Here is a 26,598-nt window from a genome sequence, read left to right as displayed (position 1 = left end):
CACAATGTGTATGTAGCGTTGTTAATGTATTCAGCAGAGGCGTCTTTCCGTGTGTTTGGGAAATGTTATCACAATTTATCCTGTGCACAGAGGATTCTTCCTGGAAGTGGCTTGAAGCAAATTTACCATATGATCAATTCAGCCGAACTAACAAATCCTTCAATCTGGGGAGAAAAAAAAAACCTCAGTAAAAAATATTCTTCCTAAGGATTTGAAAAGTCTGAGCCAAATCCCTGCTACTCAAAATTGCCTTGATGAAGCCCGCTAGGTTTTTGGAATGCACATATTATAAAAAAAAATAGCTATGTTTCAAAACACACATCTTAGCTGTGACTTTTTTTTTTCAAGCTTCATCATAACACTACGTTAGACGGAGACATGCAAAGAATACTGATACAGTGAGACGCTGAAAATCATCTAAATTACTGAACATTAACGCTTCGAATGATTGAACATTGAGTGACGTTCTAATCTTGGTCGATTTCTCCGGCTATACAGTCACGCTTTTTATCCGAACAGCACGCAAGCATATGCAGCTTCTGCAATCAAGGTAAGTGCTATGCAGAAGCCCAAATCCCTGCTTAATGCCACTGCAGCCATTAATTAAAGGTTTTATAGAGTGTAAGTGTGGATTGGAAATAACTGTAAGACTGCCAGCGGTTAGCAGAAGGACGTTTCACGTCTGAGGTGATGGATAGTTCATGGAAAGCTTGATGGGTCTAGCAGCACAAGCCAGGACAAACATATTATTCCTTAATTCCTATATTTGTTAACTCTGTACACAGCTATATATTTGAACTGTGAAAAAAAATCCATAGTTTTAACACTGAGATTTAAAAAAAATACCACTCGGAAAATGTTTAGCTGCAAAATTCTAATGCTAGCTAAGCTAGTTAACTATCTTTGTTTTGGCTGCTATATTTTGTCAAGTTTGGCTGCTTTATTTAATAAAATGCTCAGAGTCTCATGATATAAATGATACCATACCGAATATACTGAAATCGCACATATATACGTGAGCTCAATTCATGCTAGCTGACTAGCAGTTAACTAGCCAGCTAGCTACGTTAGCTATGTAACATTCTGTTTGTGTTGAACAAGAGAACTGTTTGATGTTTCCAAATAACATGTTATTTGGATATAAATATCCAAAAATATGTGGCAATACAATACAAACGTTAGCATCACTATGATCTGTGACCCAAACTTTAGCACAAAGTTAGCTTGCCAAAATGCTACTCAGCTGGATTAGCATTTACAACATAAATAACACTCCATGAATCTGCAGCGAGCTAAAAAGAAGAAGGTTTAATGTGGCTTTTCTTCAGTGAGTCAAACCATATTAAATAGTGAGTCCTTGAGCTCGTTCCATGCTTCTGGCTGCTGTCTGTTTTTGAAACGGTCCTCAAAGAGTCTTATTTAGCGCTAAAGACATCCAGCTTCACGGCGCGTGCTACAAAAGAGGAAACACACCGGAGGCGGATTCCACTTCTTTTTTTTTTCCCCCACTGCTGCTAGATAAGATGAAATCTCCTGCACAAACTACAAACAACTAAGGAGTGGAAGCGCAACCTGCTCCTTATACTGAAATCGAAACCCCCATACCCGACGACAGCCTACACGCTCTATACAGACTTCAGGTTCTGCCTGAGAAAGCGATTTGCCGCCTACTGTGTCATTATTATATCTTGATACGAGGTGAAAATTCCCATGGATACAGGAAAGAGATGACTAAAGCTTCAGCGAGACTGCACACACACCGGCCAGGCCTCCTCGGCTCTGTTACTATTTGTGGGAAGATACGCCAAGCTCGCTCTTGAAATCCTACACACACGCCACGCCAGAGGAATATATGAAGTTAAAAGTCGAGCTGATTCCCAGCCTCAGTCAGTTCATCTGCTTCATTTCATTCAGTCGAAGCGCATAAGCGCCTTTTGTCTCGGCTCTCAGGGGACCGAATCCTCCCACTTTCCCGCTGCAGGCAGAGCCAAACAAACCGCTGCAGAGACAAAGAAATAAAATATCCTGTAGGATTTATCAGAGACAGGTAGTGCTGAGGAATTATGGGCATTCATATTTCTTGACAGCGCCATTGGAAGTGTTTATTATTAGATCATAAACAATGGGCAGAGGCACTTGGGAGAAGATGCTCTTACACCATGTGCTGAAATGTAGCCAAAAGGAAAATAGATGGCTTCGTTTTCAGACACGCGGTGAGGTAACTCTTCCTCGAACGCTAAACTGCCACGCCGCGTTACGAGGCCCATCAATAGATCTGTAAACACTGAATAAACCACAATCATCATGCTATTAAATTAACAGCTGAAAACAATATTTGCGCACGCACATGACAGGAACATGGCGTTCTTTGTTATTTATAAGCGTGCAATTAAAGAAGCAGCCAGTTTAATAGCTCTGACATAATGAACGTAACGTGATGAACGATGATTGCGACGGTGGTGCTCTGTTTTCACTCAGAGCTACATGCTCGAAGAGGATTTCCAGCCTGTGCTAGGGCGATGTTTACATATGTCATCCGGCTCATCCTATCTTTCATCAGATAACGGCAAGGAGACACATTTACGCCGCTAATGAGACGCAGCGTTTAAGTTCCTGCACACTTCACACGAGCACTGACAGAGTGATTTTCAGATTTCACCGTTTGAAGATATTCTAAATGCTCAAAATCCTTACTGAATGAGCAAAAATTATGTTATTTTAATTTTATCTGATAAACATTCTGTGCTGAACTATTTGGGCTCGTGATTGATGTTGCTTGAGTTTGACATTGGAGTGGCTAGATTCTTCATGCCCCAGGGTGCTTTTGTGTCTGTCACCTTCTGGCTCTCACAGCCTTGCTTGCACTCTGCACTCAATACACACTGCATTAACCATTATATGATAATAAGCATACCTGATCATCTCTCTCTCTCTCTCTCCACATACTACACAAGATAACACTGATCCAGAGCACCTTCTGCTCTCCAGAACAGCCTGATCCATCCTGATGCCCTACATTGGTTTGGGGTTTCATCACTTAGTGGTCACTCGCTGCTGCTGCCTACATGGACAGCCTGGAGATTCATGGGATTTCTGTGGATAGTACACAAACGTTGGCACCCAAACCAGGATGTCGCCCACATTGTGCCCCAAGTCCCCAGGATAGGCTCCAGGTTCCATGAGACCTTGTGCAAGAAAAGCAGTACAATAGGCAACCTATCACCAGGCACACTAACACACAATCTCAAACACTACAAATAATTTAGATTTAAAATGTTTATTAATATTAGATTCAATCATCTAGTTACAATACGTGTCTTAGGACTGGGGGAGGAAACCGCCGGAGAACCTGGATGAACTGGACTGGTGGAGGAAACCAGAGAACCTGGAGGAACTGGACTGGGGAAGAAAACAGGAGGAACTGGACTAGGGCAGGAAACTGGAGAACCTGGAGGAACTGGACTAGGGAAGAAAACAGGGAACAGCACTGAGGGAGAAAACAAGAGATCCTGTAGGAAATGGACTGAGGGAAACAAACTGAGAACCTGTAGGAAATAGACTAAGGGAGAAAACAGGAGAACCTGGAGGAGCTGGACTGGAGAAAAAAACAGGGAACAGCACTGAGGGAGAAAACAAGAAAACCTGTGGAAAATGGACTGAGGGAAAAATGGAGAACCTGAAGGAACTAGACTGAGGGAGAAAACCGGAGAACCTGGAGGAACTGGACTGGGGAAGAAAATCAGAGAACCTGTAGGAAATGGACTAGGGAAAAATGTCAGAGAACCTTGAGGAACTGGACTGAGAAAGGAAATCTGGAGGAAATGGACTAGGGAAGAAAACCAGAGAACCTGGAGGAACTGGACTGGGGAAGAAAATCAGAGAACCTGTAGGAAATGGACTAGGGAAAAATGTCAGAGAACCTTGAGGAACTGGACTGAGAAACGAAATCTGGAGGAAATGGACTAGGGAAGAAAACCAGAGAACCTGGAGGAACTGGACTGAGGGACGAAACCGGAGAACCTGGAGGAACTGGACTGGGGAAGAAAACGGGAAGAAATGGAGGAACTGGACTGATGGACAAAACCGGAGAACCTGGAGAAACCAGACTGGGAAATAAAAATAGAGAACACGGAAGAACCGTGGAAGAATCCAGAGAACCCGTAGGAGCCAGATTGATGGAGGGAACCAGAGACTCAAACCCCAAACCCTGAAGCCTGAACCTCTAACCACTAAACACTAACTAAGAAACAATCAGCATAAGACAAGCACCAACTGAAAACCACTAAATAGGAATATCTTTACAGATTTGTCTTACGAACTGATGTCTTTCATTAGATCTTTATTACCTGCTGAAAATCTTTCTGGAGCAATCATCTAGAAAGATCAACAAATCTTTAACCCTTTATGCATTTTAAAATAATATTGACACCATAATGGAGAAAACATACAGAACCCCAGACAAATAGAACCTGCATGAAATATATTCCACATCTCATTACTTCAAATGTACTAATTTCAGTATTACTCAAATTCACTCAAAGAGTAATTCTGAAGAAATTCCGAACAGAATGCAGGTTTATTAATGGCTGTACGTTGCTCTGTCCTGGAAAACAATGCATTGTGCATTAGCTAATCTAAAACACTCCTCTGTACAAAATGCCATGCAGCATGCAAGACAATTTAGACAGATAGTAAAGATGTATGCGAAGCACTTTTCCGTTAAAGGGTAAACGGTTTTCAGTTTCAAAGCCTCTTTTTATCTCTAAGCACATAATCGTCAAATGCAAATAACAAAATGGCTCAGGTAAAAACAGTCCATTAGGCCTAAATACTGCAAAGGGTTTTTACTCATGTTCCACATTAATGCAGTTTTCCTCTATTAGCGTCTGTTTGCCTGGAGGTGCCTTAAAACTAGCAAACAGACATTGCTTTTAATATGTTGATATCTCTTTAGTCTGCTAATCCAGATGCTTCTTCCTCTGATTCACTTCTGAGAGCGTTTCTAGTTTTAGTCGATTAATCAATCTGGTTCCTTTTACGGATTTAAAACACACCGTCCTTTGATTCAGCCTTCATACAGGTCACCGAGAACATTTTTGTTAAACATTTTTGTTGTGTTTCAGAGCTTCAGCAGGTCTTCATTTGCTTTCCTTTATTAAGTGTAACAACAATATAGCAACTAATGAAGGGGCTTTACTCTGAACATGCTGAATTAAGAAAGTAATCAGTGATGTGATGTTGACCCCCAAAAACTGGAGTTACTACAGATATCACTCCAAAGCTAATCCCAGAGTGCTTTATTTCTCTTATAGCACAGCAGGTCGTCTGATGATATTTTGTCTGTTTTGTTGTGTACTGTTATGTTCAGCATCATGTCACGCTTCACAGTGCAACTTAATGGCTGAAATGAAATGAAGCAGACACTCATAAGTAGTTTTTCCTAAACATTTTTGTTTTTACTTAGCCTACTAGGATTGCAATTTATTTAAAGGATCAATTCATTTTTAATTTTGCACATTATTTTCCTTTCAGTTTCTGTATATTTTATGTGGTATTTCTCCTTTCACTCCTTTCGCAGTAGGGTGACCTTACATATAGGTGCAATAGAGTTCATTTAATAATATATAAACTTTTAAGAAAATTAAAATTCATTTTTAAACTGTTTTGTTGTGTCCATGTTCAGCATTGAATGTCTTTGTCATGTCACATTTCACAGTGGTGCTTAATGCTTTCCTCAGAACTTTAAATTTGTAGTTTTGATAATATTTCCCCATAGCTGCTTAGATCTAAACAAAAATACTTGTCATAGAAAAGTTCCAAAAAAACAAAAACGTGTCATTTTTTCACACAAATGTGCAAGTAAACGGTGATATCAAACCCACTTCTGCTCTCCGAGATGCCCCAAGTGCTCTAAAATTTGAAGGTGTTTATCTTCAACCAGTAAAATTCTGTGTAAGGTTATCAAACAGAGGGAAATACACACGTCTCACACTGAAAGCCAACAGAGTCCTGACTCATTTTTATAACAGACTCACAGCCAGAAAATCAATCATTTGTTTATACTGATTGAAAATGTCTGATAATGGAAAGCCGATATGCTGGTAAAAATTTTTTCTTTTACAATTGTTTATCTGCTGGTCTAGAAAACGTCTATTCACCAAACAGAATGAAGAATTAACAGTGCTGTGATAATATATATATATATATATTAATATATAATAATATAATATATATATTAAGAGCTAGCCATTTAAGACGAGTTTGATTCTCAGTAGAAGGTTCAGTTCAGTGAATCACACCTGAAATGTTTTGCTTAAAGAGTAAATTCATCGTACGTTAGAGCCGCCCGCAGCGACACCTCCTGTAGCCTGTATTTCATTTCAAATACAAATGTGACTGCGTCCATATCACGGAGCAGTGTGTGACTAAAAAAATTATTGATTTCCCTCTATCTTTGACAACCATGACTATGCTGCTAGACTGTGTTTCCCGTACTCCTTAAGGCGCTGCTTACTTATCGATATGAAGGAAGGCATTTTCATTTCGGTATGGAGGCGAACACTGGCGTCTGATGGGATGCTGTCACAATAAAATTGATTTGGTGTTTTCACATCATGGCTCGTGACACCTCAGTAGATCTGCAGCAGCCTCATTATAAACCTAATATTTACATTTACATTTACATTTCTGGCATTTGGCAGACGTTCATATCCAGAGCGAAGTACAAAAGTGCTTTGAAGTCTCTATCGATAAAAACATTAACACTGGTTCAATAGGTCACAGACTTAGAATACCATCAGCCTAAATCAAACATGGAAAATAAGAGCTAGTCTAAGTGTTTCAGAAAGAGGTAGGAGAATATCATCTTTATATGGACAGACAAACACAGAGAAGGGATTAACCAGGAATCCAAAAGTCTTTATTTGTACAGTTGAACACTGAAATTCTTGTGGTAGCTCCGCTAACAAATCCTGGACACATCTTAACAATACCAGACAAAAATAGACCAAAAGACGAAACACAGAGGCTTAAATGAATAATTTAAGAGTAAGCATCCGTGGGTGTGGTCAGGATCTCTCTGGCACAGTAAGAAAACGAACTAGAATATCCTTTTAGTTTTTTTAAAAGGCTTTTTAGAAAATGGTGTGAAAAGAGTGTTCAAATATATCACAATATGACAACTGGGATTTGGGAGCTTCGTTGCTAAGGTGTTGAATTCCTGATTGGAAGGTTGTGAGTTTAAATCCCAGGTCCGCCAAGCTCCTTGAGCAAGGCCCTTAACCCTCAGTTGTATAAAATGAGATAAAAATGTAAGTAGCTCTGGATATGGGTGTCTGCAAAATGCCTTAAATGTAAACTACAGGCAATCACTAAATTGGATTTTGGTGATAATCAGATTAACAGGCCTGATTTGTCAAGAATGATGCAGTTGTAAATTTATAAATTGTTTATTTGTGCCTTTGGAATTCATGAAAATTGTAAAAAAAAAAATAATAATAATATTTATATCCTACTCGTGCTAACGAATTTGTAAAATTACTCAATAGTAGACTACATAATGTAACCTTAACCTTCTACACTCCAAATCATATCATTTGCAGGGAACTTTAAAACAGTATATTTAATAAAAAATCATTCAATTATGACAAAAGAAATTGAGACTGATCTATTTGTGTCTAACTGTAAATAAAGGCATTTTCATTACAGGCATTTGGCAGACAACCTTATGCAGGGTGAATTACAATTCATCTCCTTTTATACAACTGAACAATTAAGGGTTAAGGGCCTTGCTCAAGGGCCCAGCAGTGACAGCTTGCTTCAAACTCACAACCTTCCAAACAGTAGTCTAATACCTCAACCATGAGCTAGCCATATCCCCCCTCAGCTGAAGGAAAAATCAGCATATATTATTAATTATTGTTTATCTGCATAGTAGTGAGACAAAATAAGTTCCACTTCTGCCTTCACCCCAATTGTTCATTCTGTGCTACTAGCAGTCTGGGCACATGAACTGTTAAGTTTTGTAAGTGTCTCCACATGTTAATCAGCTGTGTCAGGAACACACTTTCTTTACACTTTACATGCATGTGTGAGGAACATCAAAACCTTTCCTAAACGTGAAAAATTGGAGCTCGGTTTGGCTTAAGCAAATATTTTCAAATAAGTTTACTGAAAGATTGATAAATGAGGCCCAACGTGTTTACAAGAACGTCTGATCTGATAACGAGAAACTGTGAGTCAACAAAAGTAGTGAGCGTAGGTGGGGAGATTATCCAAAATTCTCACTGCTTTAAAGAGAATATTACTTTACTGAACTAATGACTCAAGCATCCAAGAAAGAGAGAGAAAACATCATTTTAATGGAATATTTCATATTTCTTGCTGATTAGTTGAAGCCGAAGCGCAATTAATTAAGTTATGTGTAGAAGCATAAATTATGTTTCTATACTACTGTTAAGATGCTTCGAGATAATGTCCATTGTTAAAAGTGCTATACAAATTAATTGAATTGAATTGAAAAATTAAAATGATTTAACTAGATTAATATATATATATATACTAGATTAGATAATATACAGAGAGAGAGATTTTTTTTTCAAAGCTTGACGACTCTTGACAACCCTCAGAAATATTTCGCGTGTTTTCTTGTGTGGGTTTTTGCCATTAAACAACTCTCATTTTTCTCTTTTAAAGTTAATAAGCAAAAAAAAAAATGCAACTTGCCATGTTACAAGACTCCAAAATTTCTGACTTCCCCAAGGTAGAAAACTAAACCCAATAATCCTGGATGAAGACTGGAAGTTGTTTAAGAGTATAGTATGTGTATCATATCACAGACTACACACATATCAAGATGTTTATAGCGTCGTCTAAAATAGCGAGCTGGATCTCAGATAACAGAGTTTTAATTCAATTCAATTCAATTTATTTGTATAGCGCTTTTAACAATGGACATCATCTCAAAGCTTTACAGAAGTATAGAAACAGAGAAGGGGAAAAATTATAAAGTTTGAAGTTACTATATTATCCTTATTTTATCAAAAATGAGCAAGCTTGTGGTGATGGTGGCAAGGAAAAGCTCCCTGAGGAAGAAACCAGGCTTAAAAAGGAACCCATCCTCATTTGGGTGACACTGGACAGTAAATAATGTCATTTCTACAACAGCAACCAAGAGCTCTTGAGGAACTATTAAGTCAGTGTAGTTTCTGAGTTCATCATAGACAATAATTCCTTGCAGTCACAAGCTGACTGATCTGTGACGGTGTGATAGTCTCTAAGTGATAGCTAATTTTACATGAGAATTTGAGTAATCTGGAAATCTCATTAAAGGGCAGGTAAAGGTACTGTCTGATCTTTACATTTACACTTTAAGTAGACCAAACACCTGGAGTTAAAATAAAGAGCCAGAGTAGTCCAGCTTCACCGAACCTCCCGGTCCAATATGCTGACTGTAAGACTTGAGTGAAAAGGTTAATGTGTTCTTACAGGCAGAAAGCAAGGTGTACAAGCGTACGAAAGCAAAGTCACCCTCCACAGCGCCTCTACTGCACTTGTATTTATTGGTCTTGTTAAGCCTGGAGTGATTTATAATGTGTGAAGAGGTATTAAATCTCTCTGCCTTTTCAGGTCTGGGTGGCCGTGTAAGAAAGGTGATTCATTTTGCTTGCCAAATGTCAAGGACTTGTGCTGGCTGACAGGCAGCTCTCTGTCATCCTCCCTCTGTCATGCTGCTATTTACCGTCATCTCCCAGCATGCATTAGGGTGCAGTCTTTGCTCAACCTCGCAGACGCACACTGTCGCACCATTCAACACACTAGCACAACTAGCGCCATTCCAACTTCTTTTTTAATCTTATGGAATTTGTTCGAAGACAAGTCAAGAAATACATGAGGATAGAACAGTGCATACAAATAAGTATTTAAATGATCTCTTGCCATGGGTACATTAAAACCTTGGCACAAAATCAGAGCAATTTCAAACGGTTTAAATTAAATGCACTGTGCTGTAACCTTTTCCAGGAGACTGGTATGATGGGTAAAGCCTTCAGCAAAAAAAACAAAGAATATGATCATGTTTACTTCACAACTTTCTCAAATTTAATAGAGTTCTTTTGTACCATAGGGCTAGATTTTGATAAACAGAAAGAGAATAATTGCATCTGTGACCTTGACAAAAACTGCTGTATGGCAGACCTCAGGCAAAGTCATGCTAGCTGTTACACTGCAATATGTGTGAAAGTACAGAAATATAAAATCATATCTTTCAGTAGATTTTCCATCTAGGGTCCTGAAAGATTTTGGAGAAACTGGTGATTCAGTGTTCAGGCTCAAACAAGACCTAAACCTCTTCTGTTTTCTTATATTTACAAACCAAACGCGTATTATCTAGTGACTACGTGGAAAAGAATACACAATGTGTGTACACAATTGATCATTTTGTATAGAAGGGGGAAGCTGTTACAGGAAAATGATCAGCGATTGATTAGCAGTGATGTGAATCAACCTGACACAAAGCTGATTATTTTCCAATAGCGACATGTTTTATGCCTCTCGTGCCACAGCAAGTTTCCAACAATTACAATTTTGATTAATTAAAGAACAACACATTCGGTTTACTGTTACGTTTAATGTTGTGGAACGTAAACAAATACAGGATTTCTGTTATCGCTTCCATTGCTTGTTCTCTCTATTTGTGTTAAAGATATTTCGAGAGAAACAGTAGCTTGCTAGCAAGAAATAAGAAGACTTTCCCATGTTTCCTAAGCACTATCTCTGATACCTCATACTTATTCATTAACATTGTTTTAACAATTAATGAAAATCTCAGCGTTCCTGTTTTTGTATTTGTTCTCATTAACATCATTACATCACGTTAACACACGTGTCTGTCTTCTTTCACCAGCTTTGATTTTTGTTTACAAGACTTAAAAGGTAAAGTCACCAAAGGAACTGCAAAGCGCTCTGCCCTAAAGAGACTCCAGTCTCTGGAAACTTGAATTCAAGCTTCACCTCTGGCTATTGGAAAGCACTGACACTGGAGACTTCTTGCATAAATGTGACAACAAACATTTCCATATCAGTCCAGTATATAGCTGCATGTGTGTTTTTATGCATCCTGTATCGGGATAAGATACCTCTGTCGCGTCTTAATATTCAAATGCATTTATAAGAAATGACGGCTACCTGTGTTGTTTCTATAAAACATGGTTAATGTGGCAAATTTTTTATTTCATACAATTTCCAAAAGTTGTCAATGTAATTTAATTAATTTAATTTAATATGTTTAATATTAATTTTATTTATTTATTTATTTATTTATTTAGCAATATGACTTTAATGTACCATAACACTCACAGTTACATGTATAGTTTTCAGAGGGGGGGGGGTTTGTGTGTGTGTGTGTGTGTGTGTGTGTTGAGAAGTATTTTTTATAACTTCTGTTTAAAATGCATCTACTGACAATTATTTTTAAATCAGATTTAAATGTTTTAAACCTGCATTTTTACTTCCTATTTACCTACAACCCTATAATATTCAAGACACATTAAATATCCAGTGTAAAAAAAACAATCTTTGTGGGTATTTTTTATCTGCAAAGCAAACTGATACACACTTCAGACATCAGACTTACAGTATAAAACACACTAATACGCAATGCTGGTTTGTTGCAGGTGTATTTATGTAATTAACCAGACATCATTTGACCAGGAAACCTGCCCCAGGCCATTTATGACTGGTTGATGCTTGGTTGAGCCAGAGGTCAATAGGTTATGACTAAAGTTCAACCTTTGATCAATTTTCTAAAAGGGCAATGGAACATGGTCTTCACTTCTTGCCATGCACTGCTTCCTGTTCTAAATATCCTTAGGCTTTATCCTAACCTCAATCGTGTGTGAGCTAAAGTCTTGAAATGTATCCATGGACAGCATTAATTAAACATAAGAACACATTCCTCTTTACAAATAACAAGGAAGTGAGGCTAAAACCGAAGTAATGCATGTCTTGCTGCATCTCAGTTATCTAGCAAGGGTATTTTGTAATCAAGACTGAGAGACTGACTGTCACCTCTGTACAGGGACTTAAAGTAATCAAGAGTTACAGGAGTTATATAAAGGCATGGCTGATTTTCTCTCGGTTATGAAAGGGCAAGAATAATTTGATTTTGCAGACTGCTTTAAGCTGACTGAGGCTGAAACAACAACAAAAATCCCCACAAGAATGCATTACACCATTACAAATAACTATATGGTTTAGATTCCACAGAAACTATACTCATAATTTATCATATCTGACATTTAACAATATGTTTTTTGTCCTATGTACTCAATTTACACAATTTCTTCTACAAAATAAATGATCAGCTGAGACATTCTGTTCCTGAAGAAAAGACTTTCTTCTTTTGTCCTACATTAGAGCTACAACTAAAGGAAACACCTGCTAGCTATCCGCTTAGCATCATAAAAACCAAATATCTAAATCAATACAGTTTTACGTTTTTATTAATCAAACTAGCTTATTTGCTTGTGACACTCTATGATACACTATTAGCCATGAAAATTATCCAAAAGTATAGCATAACAGAGAAGTAGCAGAGTGGACTATAGTGGCCATCTTGAAGCTGAATCACGTTCTCCTCAGCGCTTAGCTAAGAAGGAAATATTTTTTCCCGTGGTATTAGATATAATTTGATTTATAATATGACTCCAGTTTTCATATTTGTCATTCAATGTTTTTTAGGCAAGTGTGTAATGTTGGTATGCTGCTAACACTATGCTAACTGTTAGCTCCATTATCCCTGAAGCTATAGTGCACAAATAAAAAAGAAGAAATCCTCAGAAGTCTCAACTATGAACTTCATTTGAGTAAGGAAAAATAATGCATATATATTTAGCTGTATTTATATATTTAAAAAAGAAGAAAGGTAGGCAGACATGCTAATGAGATGTGTTTGCTAGTCCCAGTCACTTGTGGTTGTTCATGCTAAACTCTCTTCATGTGTATTTTAGGCTAAACAAGGGTAAGGATTATTCAGGCCCTGCTGGAGGAGAAAAGGAGGAGTATTATCCACTGTACTGTACACTTTGCTAAATGCCAATTCAATTAAGTGAGGACTGCGCAGTGGTCTTCATTAAAGGGTAAGCAACATCGAATTTCAAAGCCTAATTAGCTCAGAGCTGCAAAATGATCAAATGGGCTATAGATCTGTGACAAATCTATAGACCTGGGACTGTAGACTGAATTCAAACTGAATTTGGAAGCAAACAGATCTTGGGCTATAACTCAACAAAAAGTCGCACCAGCAGTAGGCACCAATTTTGGAATCCCTGACAGATTCATGCACTATTTACAATATAAGTCATGAGAATTGCTATGAATTTGAGAAACATAGGATTGTAAGGTCCTTAATGGACTATACCATCAAGGCTTTTAGAGACAGGGTAGATATTCTGTTTGGAGGAGACTTTGGTTTGCATTTAGGGAGATTTAATGTACACTACTGTAATAAATCCTACACCATGAACCTCTGGGTTCTCTGGTTTCATCCCACTTCAGAAAAAGTGCCAGGATGTTCAACAGCAATTCTGTTGTGAATGACAATTATGTAAATAAGTTTGCACATTGTTTTGTGTAATGCCCTGTAATGACCTGGTGTCCCATCCTTGTCCCCCTTGTGCCTAGTGTCTTGTGCCACCATATTGACCATCAACCATCAGTTGGATCCCTTAAGGAACCCTTTTTCCCACAAAGATATATCTCCTTTTCTATATCTCCAGCCATAAACCCCTGTCTACTCATGATCCCTGGAACTGTCTCTATCTTCCCCATCTTTATGGCACTCCTGAACCTTGAGAGATAAATCTGATTGAGCAATAAACTTTGACAGATCTCCCTGTCTCTCTATGGTGATGAAAAGCTCAAAGCACAAAGCAGGCAGCACCACTGAGAACAAAGTGTGCTTTTCTCATCTCAATTCAGACAAAGCAAGTCTTTCTAAGATGTTTGTCCTAACTCTGGAAATAGTCAGATTGTTCTGGCGTGCCAGTAAATCCAATCTGAACTGATAGTATCCATGCTTTCATGTTCTCCAGTTTCCTCTGATTTCCCCCCAAAGGAATTGCCCTAAGTTGTGAATTACTGTCCACCCAATTTGTAGTCCTACCTCACACCCAGTATTCTGCGTGTCACATCCCGGCGACCCGTATTCTGGGTGTCAATTCCTGGCGACCCTGGTCAAGTGGTTATTGAAGATGACTGAACGAGGAAGGTAGATAAATTCTCTCTAACATGCTCAAACAATTCTTTCCACCCACAATCACACAATAATGGGTTCTGATGCAAAACAAAACCACAATTGAAAGTTGAAGCACTTACAAGTTTCATTTGATCTTGTTAGTTCCTATCAGGGAGTACAGGGATGGAGCAGGTAGTGTTGATGCCTCAAATCTCAGCGTCAAGGGTTTGATCCTAAGCTCAGGTTACAGGCTACATGTTTTGCATGTTCTTTTGATGGTACTCCTTCACCAGTATGTAAACTGGTTACCTAGAAATGGCCTTGATTTCCATCCAAAGTGTATTCTCATTTTACACCTAGGATCGAATCTGGAACCCTGACTTGAAAGAAAACCTGTTACTCAAAAATGAATCAATGAATGAATCACTGACGGTATAATAAAGCTGGCATTTTTATCGAAGTTTTGTGTGTTCAGCTCAGTTCATCATCAAGTCACCAGTTGGATAATGCATTATCCCTCAATTTGCCATAAAAAACTCAAGAACACACACTCACGCATAAATCAGTCAGTGTGTCTGAGATGTCAAGCTTTTTCATTATCCCTTAGGAATATTAAAAGTCATATAGTGTATCCAAGGTTTTACGGTCTCTTTAGCTTCCTCCCAGGCAGATGTTATTTTTTCTTTTTACACATCAGTTTTTCTCACACAAACACCTCTCATATCTTTGTCAACGTGGATGCAGGGCTCCAGTGATACGTCTAACATTTCCACTTTTGTTAGGCGAGCTGTTCTAGGCATGGAGATGATTCGTTGTTTCGATGTTTTCTGAAATGCCTGAGTCGGTGTGGATGATATTCCACATCATTGAGACCACTTGTATAAATCACTACTTCTTTAGCTCATTTGCTACTTGTCTCTGTGCTAGGAATGCAGCATTTATAATGCTTAGCCCAATGATTTATTTGGCATTTTAAGTTCTAGGATGTTGGCACTATCTGTGCTTACTTAACAATGTTTTACTCCAACTATTAAATATCCAGCACAGTATAATTCTTCTGCTTTAATTACAAAAAGAGTATGTGAATATAGCGTCCAAATTTTCAGTATAATGTGCTTTAACCTGGAGATAATTATGATCACTCAATTTTCACACAGCTTGTATATTTAAGCTTTAAGTGTGAAGTCATGCTGAATTTTGGCATATTGCTTTCATAAGACAAAAAAACTAATATGGGGAAGTGACATAGGCCAAACGTTCTGTTGATTTTTGTTTCTGAAGAAGCTTCACTCACTTTACAGCACATCTGACTAGCTAGCTAGCTAACCCACACTAATTGTGCCAACTCCAGTGGCATCCAGAGATGGACCAGCTCCAGCCGGGTTCTGCTTTGTGAGGACTGTGGTATTCAAAGCAACGCTGCCAACCCTATGTGGATGACAACAACCTCCTTATTAATTTACACAACATACTACACATGCTGTATCTGCATCACACAACTGACTATACATAAATGCAGAAAGGACATTGTTCATATCACACTTTCCGGTGTCACCCAAGTGAGGATGGGTTCCCTTTGAGTCTGGTTCCTCTCGGGGTTTCTTCCTCATACCATCTAAGGGAGTTTTTCCTTGCCACAGTTGCCTCAGGCTTGCTCACTTGGGATAACATCTAGGACTGTTTGTCTGTTTGTATGTTTGTTGTTTCTTATGTAAAGCTGCTTTGAGACAATGCTCTTTGTTAAAAGTGCTATACAAATACAATTGAATTGAAAATTGAATTGAATAGTAGATTACTGTTAAAGGTGCTTCTGGTGAAAATCCCTTCTTCTTAACGCTACTTTAATAACGTTTTTGAGCTCAGGAGTGGAATTTATCATGTGGCGAACACAGACGAGCGAAGTGATACACTAGTTATTATTAGTTATGCTAATAATAATAAGCCAATCAAATTATTTCTAGAATATTCACTATAATATTGGCTCTTCAGTAGGAATTACCTCATCATATTTTTCTATTTTTTATATCAAATCTCTGACTATAAGCCAATATGTGATACTGAGGTCTTTGCAAATATATGACGATTGAGAAATGTAGAACTGTAGAATGGACAATCTATAAAACCTGTTAAAAAAAATAAATAACTACACTAAAACACACACATTTCTAATATACAGATATTATTTTCAAATAATATACAAAATAGACTTATATACGACGAAATACTTGAAGCCCTGCAGTTAGCATCAGATAACAGTAACCTGTGCGCTAATGCTGCAGAGCCGTGTACATTAGCTCAGCGATTTCATTTCTATAGCTGCTCTAACTGAAACAACGGTAACTAACTTTTCATTAAACTCAATCAATAAGGTGGAAAGTTCATGCGCTGCTTTATACTTCAGCTCAGTGAGTCTGATGAGCTGCTAATGCACTGCAGGGAATAACTTCAATGTATTTTCCTCCTTCGGCTCGACTCGGTCACGCCGAAGCTCAGCTCAAGTGACAAAGAGAAAGTCCAACACGTGTACGAACATGCAGCACGATAATACGGCAAAGCAAACCGGAACGAACACATGTGCTGCTGCAGAGTAACACAAAAGTGTGGATAAAATTACACAGTGATTAAAGTAAGGCTTTTAAAAGAACTCTCAGTGCTAAAAGTGCTGTGAGATTTAGTGATGTGCTGTCCTGAAAACAGATGAACTGAGAACGGCACAAAAAAAACAGGAAGTAGTAGTCAGAAGGGATAAAATGCTAGCCATAAAGCAGCCATTCGGACCATGGTTAACACAACCTCAGTGGATGAAAGGGTTTGGAAATAAGAGTCATTTACAATAATAATAATAATTATAATTATAATAATAATAAATTAAAATGACTCGCATTTGATATGGATCTCAACAAATAGCAAGCCAAGAATAAAGTGGAGTGAGCTTGATTTTAGATTTCCTATTAAATTATTTCTATTTTGTCCTGTTATTTTCCCAAATTTTTAAACCACAGCTCACACTGAGCAGCTTTACAACCAATGAACTATTAACTATTCCGACCAGTTACTCATATTGCTAATACTATTGTATCACACGGGCAATTAAAGACTGACAAGCCATCCTCTTTCCTCATCCGACCCCATTTCCACTGCTAAAACTACATGCACCTCGAAAGAGAGATATAAAGCTAACCAGCTGTATTCTTGCAGAAGTGATGCTCATGTTTGGGCCAGAAATGTTCAGAAATACTCTTTCATTTGATATCAAAATGCTTTAACCTGGTCAGGGTCTCAGCAGATTCACAGCCTATCCTAGGGTCACTCGGTGTGGGGCAGGAATAATCTCTGAAAGGGAAACCTGGCAACATCTGCACTCACAGCACATGGGAAATTCATCACAACAGCTACACCTATACCCATACCTACATCTAAACCTACACCCACACCTATATCTAAACCTACACCCACACCTATACCATACCTACACCTACAACCACACATACACCTACACCCACACCTACAACCAGACCCACACCTATACCATACCTACACCTACACCTGCAACCAGACCTACACACACACACACACCTACACCTGCAACCAGACCTACACACACACACCCACACCTATTTGTTTGGCATTTGTTTGGAGGAGAAACCTGAAAACCTAGAAGAAACCCTAGAGGGAATATCAAATAATATATCAAATGTTATGATTGTTCAAAAAAGTATGTAAGAATTTGACAAAACAAAAGTTACAGATTGTTATTAAAAAGTGCGGGAAGAGATGTAAAATAAATATCAAGCTTTATATGGATCACGACAACTGTGCAGTTTTTTATGGACTAAGCTGTCTTTGTTTTTTTTCCACGGTCAAGGGACTTCTTTGCTTTAACTGACTTCCTCTCTAAACACATTCAGCTATTTAGTAATGTCTTTGATTAATGAGTTTTTTCACCTGTTCATTGGATTCAAGGTTGTTTTCAGATATATTTTGAATATATCTTGGCACGCTCTGTGCTGATTTCATGATGTCTTTTGTCTATGACCTTATCTTATGACCACAATGTCCTTTGTTTAAGACCAAGGAATTATTTGTTTCGATTGAATAAAGAATGTGTCGAGCACAGACACTCCATCATCAGCCCACCTGTAGTGACCTCTACCCCCACCTCTCCTGACACCTTTGATGCCAATTGTTGAACTCCTTCTGTTACCCGTGGTTTTTGCACATACAGCGGATAATGACAAAGGTTTGTCTTTGGTTTGTATAAATACTTCCTGGCTGTCTCAATAAACTTCGAACGCTGAATCTTTGTGGTTCTTTTGGCATTATTTTTTCCCTGAAATGTCAGCTTGGAGTGGCAGACAGCGAGAACCCAAAAGAAAATTCTATCATTTTGGGTTCTGATTAATGGAATTAAAGCGATCAGAGAAACCGCCTAATAACTAAGAACTTAATGATAAACTTGATTACTTATTGATTGATTGTAATTTCTGAAAAATGCTTTAATCCTTTTTACCAGACGTGTGTGTGTGTGTACATGTACACTAAGGCAGATTACAGCACTTGATTCTCTTTCATCTTTGCACCCAACAAAGATGACTAGCACTAATTTCTTGGCAGCCTGCTTCCAAGGAGCAGTAAAGGCTCTGTAAGCTTTACTGAACCCCTTCCAGGTGATGAGATCACCTCACACGATCTGAATACATTAAAGGGCAAAACAGTCAGCTCGTTAGCTTAAATGAGCTTTGCTTAATGTCAAATGACCCATCGCATCACGTAGACCTGATTCAGCATGCCAGCTGGGCACAGCCAGACCATCAGTGCCCACTCTGGTGAGTCAGCATACAGGAGGCCAGACAGTGTGTTACGTAATAAAAAAAAAACCACACACAACAGAACCTGCTGTTACAGGAATATAATCAACAGCACCAATGCCAGTTCTCAAGAAAACAAAGCAGAATTGTTATTAAACAAGCAGCTGGAAAAAAAATCATACTTTTTATCCACTTATAATTATACTTAATGGAACATACAGCAGCGATAATCAGTCGTTCCTTCAACAACCTCTCTGTTTTTCTCTCTCGGGAAGTTAATAAGACAAAAAGCCCTCCATCCTGAAGCCTATTACTTAGGTAATATTACTTCCCATTACCTGGGGTCGATCCCGAGCTTGGGTGAGACCTCGGGGTTTGATTTTATTAAGGGTTTCGAGCAGACATGATGAAATCACGATGGATGTACAAAAATAAATTGTGTTCATGTAACTCTTGGAAAAAACACATATATTAAATATATTATACGTTAAACCAGAGAATATTGTTAGAAGGTAAAAACATAAATTTAAGCAGAGTGAACCAGTTTGCACAGCAACCCAGTGCTTTAAATATCTCCTTAATCAGAATTTTGAGGTTCTTCATACACTTACATCAGATACAATGTTCGGCTACTCAATTATTGATGCACCACTAATGTGCATTATACTCAAACTGCTCTGATTATAATTGGGCAGAGATTTTTATCTCTAGAAACTACAAAATTGGCAGAATAAGAGGTGGGTTAGACCGCCGGCAATTTCAAGATACACGGTTTGTATTCTGATATTTAGTTCTGCTGAAGGTTTGCTAAGACAGTGCCAACAACTCTGAGCTTTAGTATGAGAAATATCTCTAATGTAACAGAAAGGTTTGTTTAGAAACAAGCAGAGAAATATGAAACAATTAGAATGAGGACTGATTTTGAAACCGGTTCAATTTCATGTTTCAGGGATTAAAATCCAAGTTATAAAAAGCCACAGACCCTGGTGAGTATTTTACATAAAGTTAAACAGAAAGTGCAAACAGCTGAATGTCCTCGGAGAATGTGTACAGATTTATAGCTCGGAGACTAGAGACTAATAATATGAGTCCCAGGAGATAGTGGCTGAGAAGGACAAAGTTAAAAACGATTGAAGTTTTCAGTATAAAGAACTTCAGAAAACTTAGGTAGGTAAAAGGAAGGTAAAACAAAGAACAGGTCATTTCCCTGGTTTAAAGGAGCAGTATTTGATTTTAGAGAAGATCGGTTCCCACTGAAAAATAATAATTAAAAACATAATTTATTTGTGTACTTCTGATATGAATTGCTCATTTATTTTCGTTCATTCTCTGTATAAAATCAACTTAACACCTTTCAGTATTACAAACGTCACAAAATGTCTATCTATCTATCTATCTATCTAGCACAGACAGCACCATCTGTCTGTTATTTTTAGTACATAAATATCTTGCAGTGGATTAGTTTGGATTTGTGACCATGATCACAATAGCACAACAAAAACACAAAAATCATATAAAGTAGTGACACTAGGGCTGATTTCTTTCTAGCCCAGACTGTAGCTCTATGCAGCTGCATGGATCAGTGACAGTCATGTCAGTTGATGACACAGAATAAAACACCAGCAGGATTTGGTGCAGCTGGCTGAATTAAAGGGATGGATGGATGGATGGATAGATAGATAGATAGATAGATAGATAGATAGATAGATAGATAGATAGATAGATAGATAGATAGATAGATAGATAGATAGATAGATAAGTTAGACAATAAGTTAAGATACAACGTTTCTATTTGGTATTTAGAGAATTTGGAAGCGTCGCATGAACCTAGCATAGCATTACAAATTTGAAATGTGAAATAATTATACATGGCAAATGCAGCTGCTTCTCTGCCTTTCGAGTGTAAGAATTTTCGGCACGTTATGCCATCAATAAGACCTTGTTACACAGTATAACGTTGCTCAACATGACTTCAATTCAATTTTATTTCAATAGAACTTTTAACAGTGGACATTGTCTCAAAGTAGCTTTACAGAACATAAGAAATGTAGAACAAAAAGTTCAAGATTAAAATTAGACAAAAAAGTTCAAGATTAATATTAGACTTATATTTTTAATTATTTGCATTTAAGTAACTGTACAGTAAAAAAGTACAGTAACTGTAAACTGAAAACTATGTACAGTTTCATTAAGCTACATCACACATTTGACCAGTTGGAGGCACTTTTTTTAACATTAACATTGTATTTAAGCGCTTTCACTTTCCGTATTCCAGCAAAAACAGTCATAAATTCTATACATTATACACTAGTTTAAAAAAAAAATCCATGTATATAATCCAGAGTCTAAAGTAAGAAAAAGTAACTGCAAAAAACAACAATAAATCCAAATATATTTCAAAGGACCAGCAGAGTAATCTCAACACCTCGATCCTGTAGAACTGCAGGAAAAAAATGGTGCAGTCAGGAATATATACATTACCTTGTGCATTCAAATAAGGCAAAGCAAATGAAGTCTGCTAAAGACGTAATCAGGTACAGCTTAATGTACTGACTCTTGCAGCTCATAAACGGTCCTGCAGCAGGCTACAAGCAGAACCGAGCTCATGGGGGGTAAACAGGACACATATTTTAGCGTGATGCTGTAATATTCATCGCACTTTGATTGCTTAAACTTTATTTTCTTCCTACACTGGCAGTGTAGGAAAAAAAAACAGGAACCAGAAATGATTAAAAAAGCATAATCAGCTGCATGAGAAAAAAAATTCTTAGTATAGACAGTTTATACTTAAACACAGTATCGGCATACAGTACAGTACAGTAGAGTGTGTGTCATCACCGTAGGAGTTTTCTTAACCTCTTTTCAGCAGACATACTGCTAATTGCCTGTTTTAAAGCCAATCAAGATGAGCATAAATAATAGTCACCTCAGGCTAACAGCTTAACCCAGACGCCTTTTCCCGAGCAGCACGCTCCAGCCTATGAGACAGAAAGAGACCTCCTAGTGTTACACTAGATTTAGCTAAGATTGCTCTCTTATTGCCTGTTTTCCGTCTCCTTGGCCTTGCATGACCCACATTTTACACAGCAAGGTTAACACCTGCAGCAGTGAAGTAACCTGTATAGCCCGGAATTAACCCTGAGTGCGTTCAGATTCGTTTGTGAGCGTTAATTCAACCTTGGACGAGTCTATTTAACACTTTAATTCACATATGATCGTGTAGTGATGTTTGTTTTTCATGAAAATCCCTTCTACACCATAAAATTAACTCATACTGAATCAGATTAAAGCTTACAGCACTAAACTAACTTTTATCCAGTTTTTCAATATCCATACAAACTTATCTCCTTATTTTTCTTCAAAAAAATATTTAATACGTAAATGAATAAATTAAGAAACGAATCATGTTGTAGATGTTTATAAAAAAATTTTTTGCTTTCTAATGCGGATGATGACACTATGCAGCTTCACAGGCTTTCAATTATTTCATATGTAAAATCAAAAAGAAATGAAATGTCTAGAATCATTTACAGGGCTGTAGATAACTCCACAATGACTGAGAAAGCTGTTGAGGGAAAAAAGGTGTGAGGATAATAGACTAATTATATATATGTATACACACATTGCTAATTATGTCTTATGTAGTGTTTTAATAGCTTTGGTTTGTATGCTTAAATTCCACACTGTATAATATTCAATGGATAAAATATTGAGTTTTAAAATACAGTATGACAGATGATCATAAAATTTGGTCTTGTCATGTAAGAGTACATTCAGTGGTGGATCATTTGCTTGGGTTTAAACATATTTATGTTTTAAAAAAAAGGTAACTTTATGAACCGAATAGTCCATTCAGCTCTTTTTAAGCTTTACTGTGGATTTTGAGACTTTTAATATGCAAAAAGTTCCTCAGAGATATGTTTCAGGGGTTCCGTTTTTTTTTCCTTTTCGTTGATGAGAAAGTTAAAGGTCCATCCTCTTCCAAAATATTAACAACTGTACCTTATTTGTACCTGATTGTGTGCTGTAAATGATCTTTTAAACCTTCATATCAATTGTATTTGTTTGTTTATTGTCACAAGCAGCTTTACAGCAATCGGGATGGAGGATGAAATCTTCTGGGTGATGCTGGATTGTGGGATTATAAAGCATTACCCTTTCTTTTACTCATTACTGCTGTAGAAGGTAAATAAGGTACAAAAGATGTCCCCTTGATGGTACCACCAGCCCAGAGCAGAGGAGAAAAAAGTATATTTTGGTATCAAAGGTTCTTAACACATACACAAAACAAGCCCACTTTCTAAAAACAAGTCCACGAGAAACCTTAATTTTCCTAGGGACTTGTGTAGTGTAGTGTTGAATTAACAGCTGTGTTTGTGTTTGCCTAAGCATTGCTGGTGTTAATTAATTGATTCACTAATTAAGGGCTGTAATAGTTAATTGTGTTTGTTCATTGAATCTTTATGGAAGGTCTGTAAGAGTGCTCAGTGAAAGCAATAAAGTCGGTGTCACTCACCAGCTGCATGCCGCAGATGAAGGCCAGTGTACAGCGACCACTGCAGCAGCCCATGATGCTCCGGAACTCCGTGCTGCCCCGCTGCACGTGCGCCACTCAAACTCCCACCAAAATCCCTCCAAAATCACCGGGCTGACCCGAAGCAACGTGAACAATTTAATCTCTCACTCCTGTTGAAGTCATGCCTTAATATCACTCACCACACGTTCCTGTCTTTGCTCCCAACAATAATATCCAGCCGGTGGAGTTAACAGCTCGTGCCCCCTTTTCACACCTTTACAAAGTCCGTTTGTTCACGAGCTCCGAAATGTCAGTGTTATTCTCCTACAAAGGGTGACAGGTTAGTTCCGTATAATTGCACGAGACTTGTTTTCGAGTTGGTCAAATTGTTTTGTGCAGCAAATAGCATACGTGCGGGGGGAGAAAACGCAACGTAGCGCTCGCGCCGTTTCGCCTACTCCACGAGACAAAGCGCTCCGGTGGGGGGTCACGGAGACCGAGCAACGCTCATCGCTCCTCCCAGAGAATAAAACAGCACGCATGCACGCAATATTTCCTTCTCCTCTTCAAAATCTTTTACCAGAATGGAGTCTTCAACTTGTCAGATTTTATATCCCGGAGCACGAGACGGTAACCGGAGGAAATTCATTTATCCGTGCGCGATGTAATGAAGCTGGACGGAGTGTAAGAGTGTGCGTCTCTAACACGATGTGCATCCTCGGGAGATCAGGAATCGGTCCTTTATAACCTGGAGGGATTTACAAAAGAAAAAGAAAGAAAGACAGAAAGAAAAAAAGAAAGAAAAAAGAAAAGTCGCGCGCTCAAACCGGTTAAAAAAAATCCTAGGGACGAAAGATGCAGCGCTGCCATCTGACGCTCCAGATTGAAGAAACCCGGGCGCGCGACGGGGGTGTCTCTCTCTCTCTCTCTCTCTCTCTCTCTCTCTCTCACTCTCACTCCCCCCCTCTCCCTCCCCCCTTCGCTCTCTCCCTCTCCCTCTCCCTCTCGCTCTCTCACTCACTTGCGCGCGCGCTGATGCTGATGCGCTACGGGGCGCAGTGGAGGATCAGGGCAGAAGAGCTGAGCGCGCGCTGGGTTGGGTTACCGCTTGATCTCTCACATGGTTGCCAGATTGGGTGGAATTTTCACGGTCCAGCCTGTGCATCTTCATAAGCAGGGGTTAAACTGGTATTTACAAACGTGCCAATAAACAATGTGGAGCAACAAACACTGATATTATTGAAATGGGATTAAAACAATCATCTACAACTGTCCTAAAGAGTTAATAATGTTTTTGTTAAGTCCTTATGCAGTTTTGGCATTTCTTGCCTGAAAAATATAGAAATGTGAGACTACAATTAATGGCCAAAAGTATGTAGCCTGACTATCACACCCAGGTGTGGTTCTTTCCCCAAGTTTGAGAGGCACACAATGGTGATATCCTTTATTTCAAAGGAAAAGCTCACCATGAAACATATGAAATATGTTTATATTAGAATATTTACCATGTCTTATGCTTTAATCTACGGTACAGAACGGCTGCTGTATTTATTATGTTATCGGAGGAAATTTCTAGCAATGTTACAGTAGTGTCGGGGGGAAAAAATACAACAATCTCAAACACAAAGAGCAAACAAAAAGCTTCTTCTTCTTCAACTTCTTCTTCTATTTCTTCAATTCTTTTCTCATTTATCATCACTGACATGACATTATGAAACTATTTTTTTTTGTTCAGGTGTCTCTCTGCACTTGCATGTAACAGTGATTTATTTCCTTTGTATGTCTGAGCCCTAATACATCCAGTGCACATGCTTCCCCACATGGAGCCAGACTCATTGCTTACCATCAAACTGACACACGCTGAAAACTATATAAATGGTTGCCCATTTGTGTGATGTTATTACCCCTCAGATGTGTTTAAAATAGTTCTCATTCAATTACAACAAGCTAATTCTCTAATTTGCATAATAATTACACACTTCATTATCTGGGGAAATCAGTTCATTAGTAAAATTGTTCATTTCCACATAACACAGATGAAATTATGGTATACCTCTGGTATATGTTAAAGAAAAATACCTACACGGTCTTGGATTTGTCAGCTGATGACATGCAAATAATGAAAACGCTGAAGACATTGTGGAACTCCTGCAGAGTGCAGCGAAAGTGAATGAATGTGATGTTTATTCTGCTTTGACATTTAGTAATTAACTGAGATGTATTTTGCTGTTTTTCACAGTTCTTTACATTCCTAAGAAAGCATTTGTGCATGATACAAAGATCCATCTCAATTCAGATTTTGCACTATGTAGTGCTACTGATACCATAGGCCCAGAAAAGTCAGAGAGAGAGAGAGAGAGAGAGAGAGAGAAGAAGAAGTCATTACAGAATCCAAACACTTTTTCCCTTCGAAATATCAGCTATGACTTTGCAGATTTGTAAAGATATTTACGACTTACTAAAACTCCAAGGTCATATTTATTTTCTGCCAAAGAACATCTGCCATGTGAAAATAAAGTATGTGCATTAACTGTATGTATATGCATGCTGTATGCTAGGTTTTTATGATTGCAAAGCACTTCAGGCCTCAATATTCAAAGTTCCAAGGCGATTCAGTCTCAACTAGAAATGTACTGCACAAAATCTATCATTTCCAAACTAAGTTTCTACAGTGTGATGAATTCGAGTGTCTAGTTAAATTAAAACTTCAGTAAAAACTGTAGTACTGTAATTATCTAATATTTGAAAAATCTATTTGGCTAATGTAGCTAGTTATCCAACTTAGCTTACGTTTCTTCCAACAACACTGGATAATACTCTCCTAACTTTACACATGTCAGGCTTCAACCCATAAAACTGGGCATTGTTGCAGGAAAGCCTGTGTACTGTGGTACAGTATGACTTTTATTATATCAGATTATTCTGGAAAATGTACATTCTATCCACAGACACCTGTTCATCTTAAAGGAGAAGACAAACCACCAGAATAGTGGCCAGAGTGTCTCATGTCTCACATTGTTTTGCAAAAATTGATCTTGATC

General features: G+C 38.0%; 1 protein-coding gene across 1 annotated transcript in view; it reads right to left on the bottom strand.

Annotated features, from left to right (window-relative positions):
* Window positions 1-24,483, bottom strand: part of nkain2 (sodium/potassium transporting ATPase interacting 2) — a 197,520-nt gene extending 173,037 nt beyond the window's left edge. The window contains exon 1 of the mRNA XM_058379790.1: window positions 23,558-24,483. Coding sequence (XP_058235773.1) covers window positions 23,558-23,611 — 54 coding nt within the window. The 5' untranslated portion in view covers window positions 23,612-24,483. The remainder of the gene's footprint in view (window positions 1-23,557) is intronic.
* Window positions 24,484-26,598: the final 2,115 nt, after the last annotated feature.

This window comes from Hemibagrus wyckioides, linkage group LG25, assembly GCF_019097595.1.
Source record: "Hemibagrus wyckioides isolate EC202008001 linkage group LG25, SWU_Hwy_1.0, whole genome shotgun sequence".
Taxonomy (NCBI): Eukaryota; Metazoa; Chordata; class Actinopteri; order Siluriformes; family Bagridae; genus Hemibagrus; species Hemibagrus wyckioides.
The sequence above is the reverse complement of the archived record's forward strand: the minus strand, read 5'-3'. Positions and strand labels throughout refer to the sequence as shown.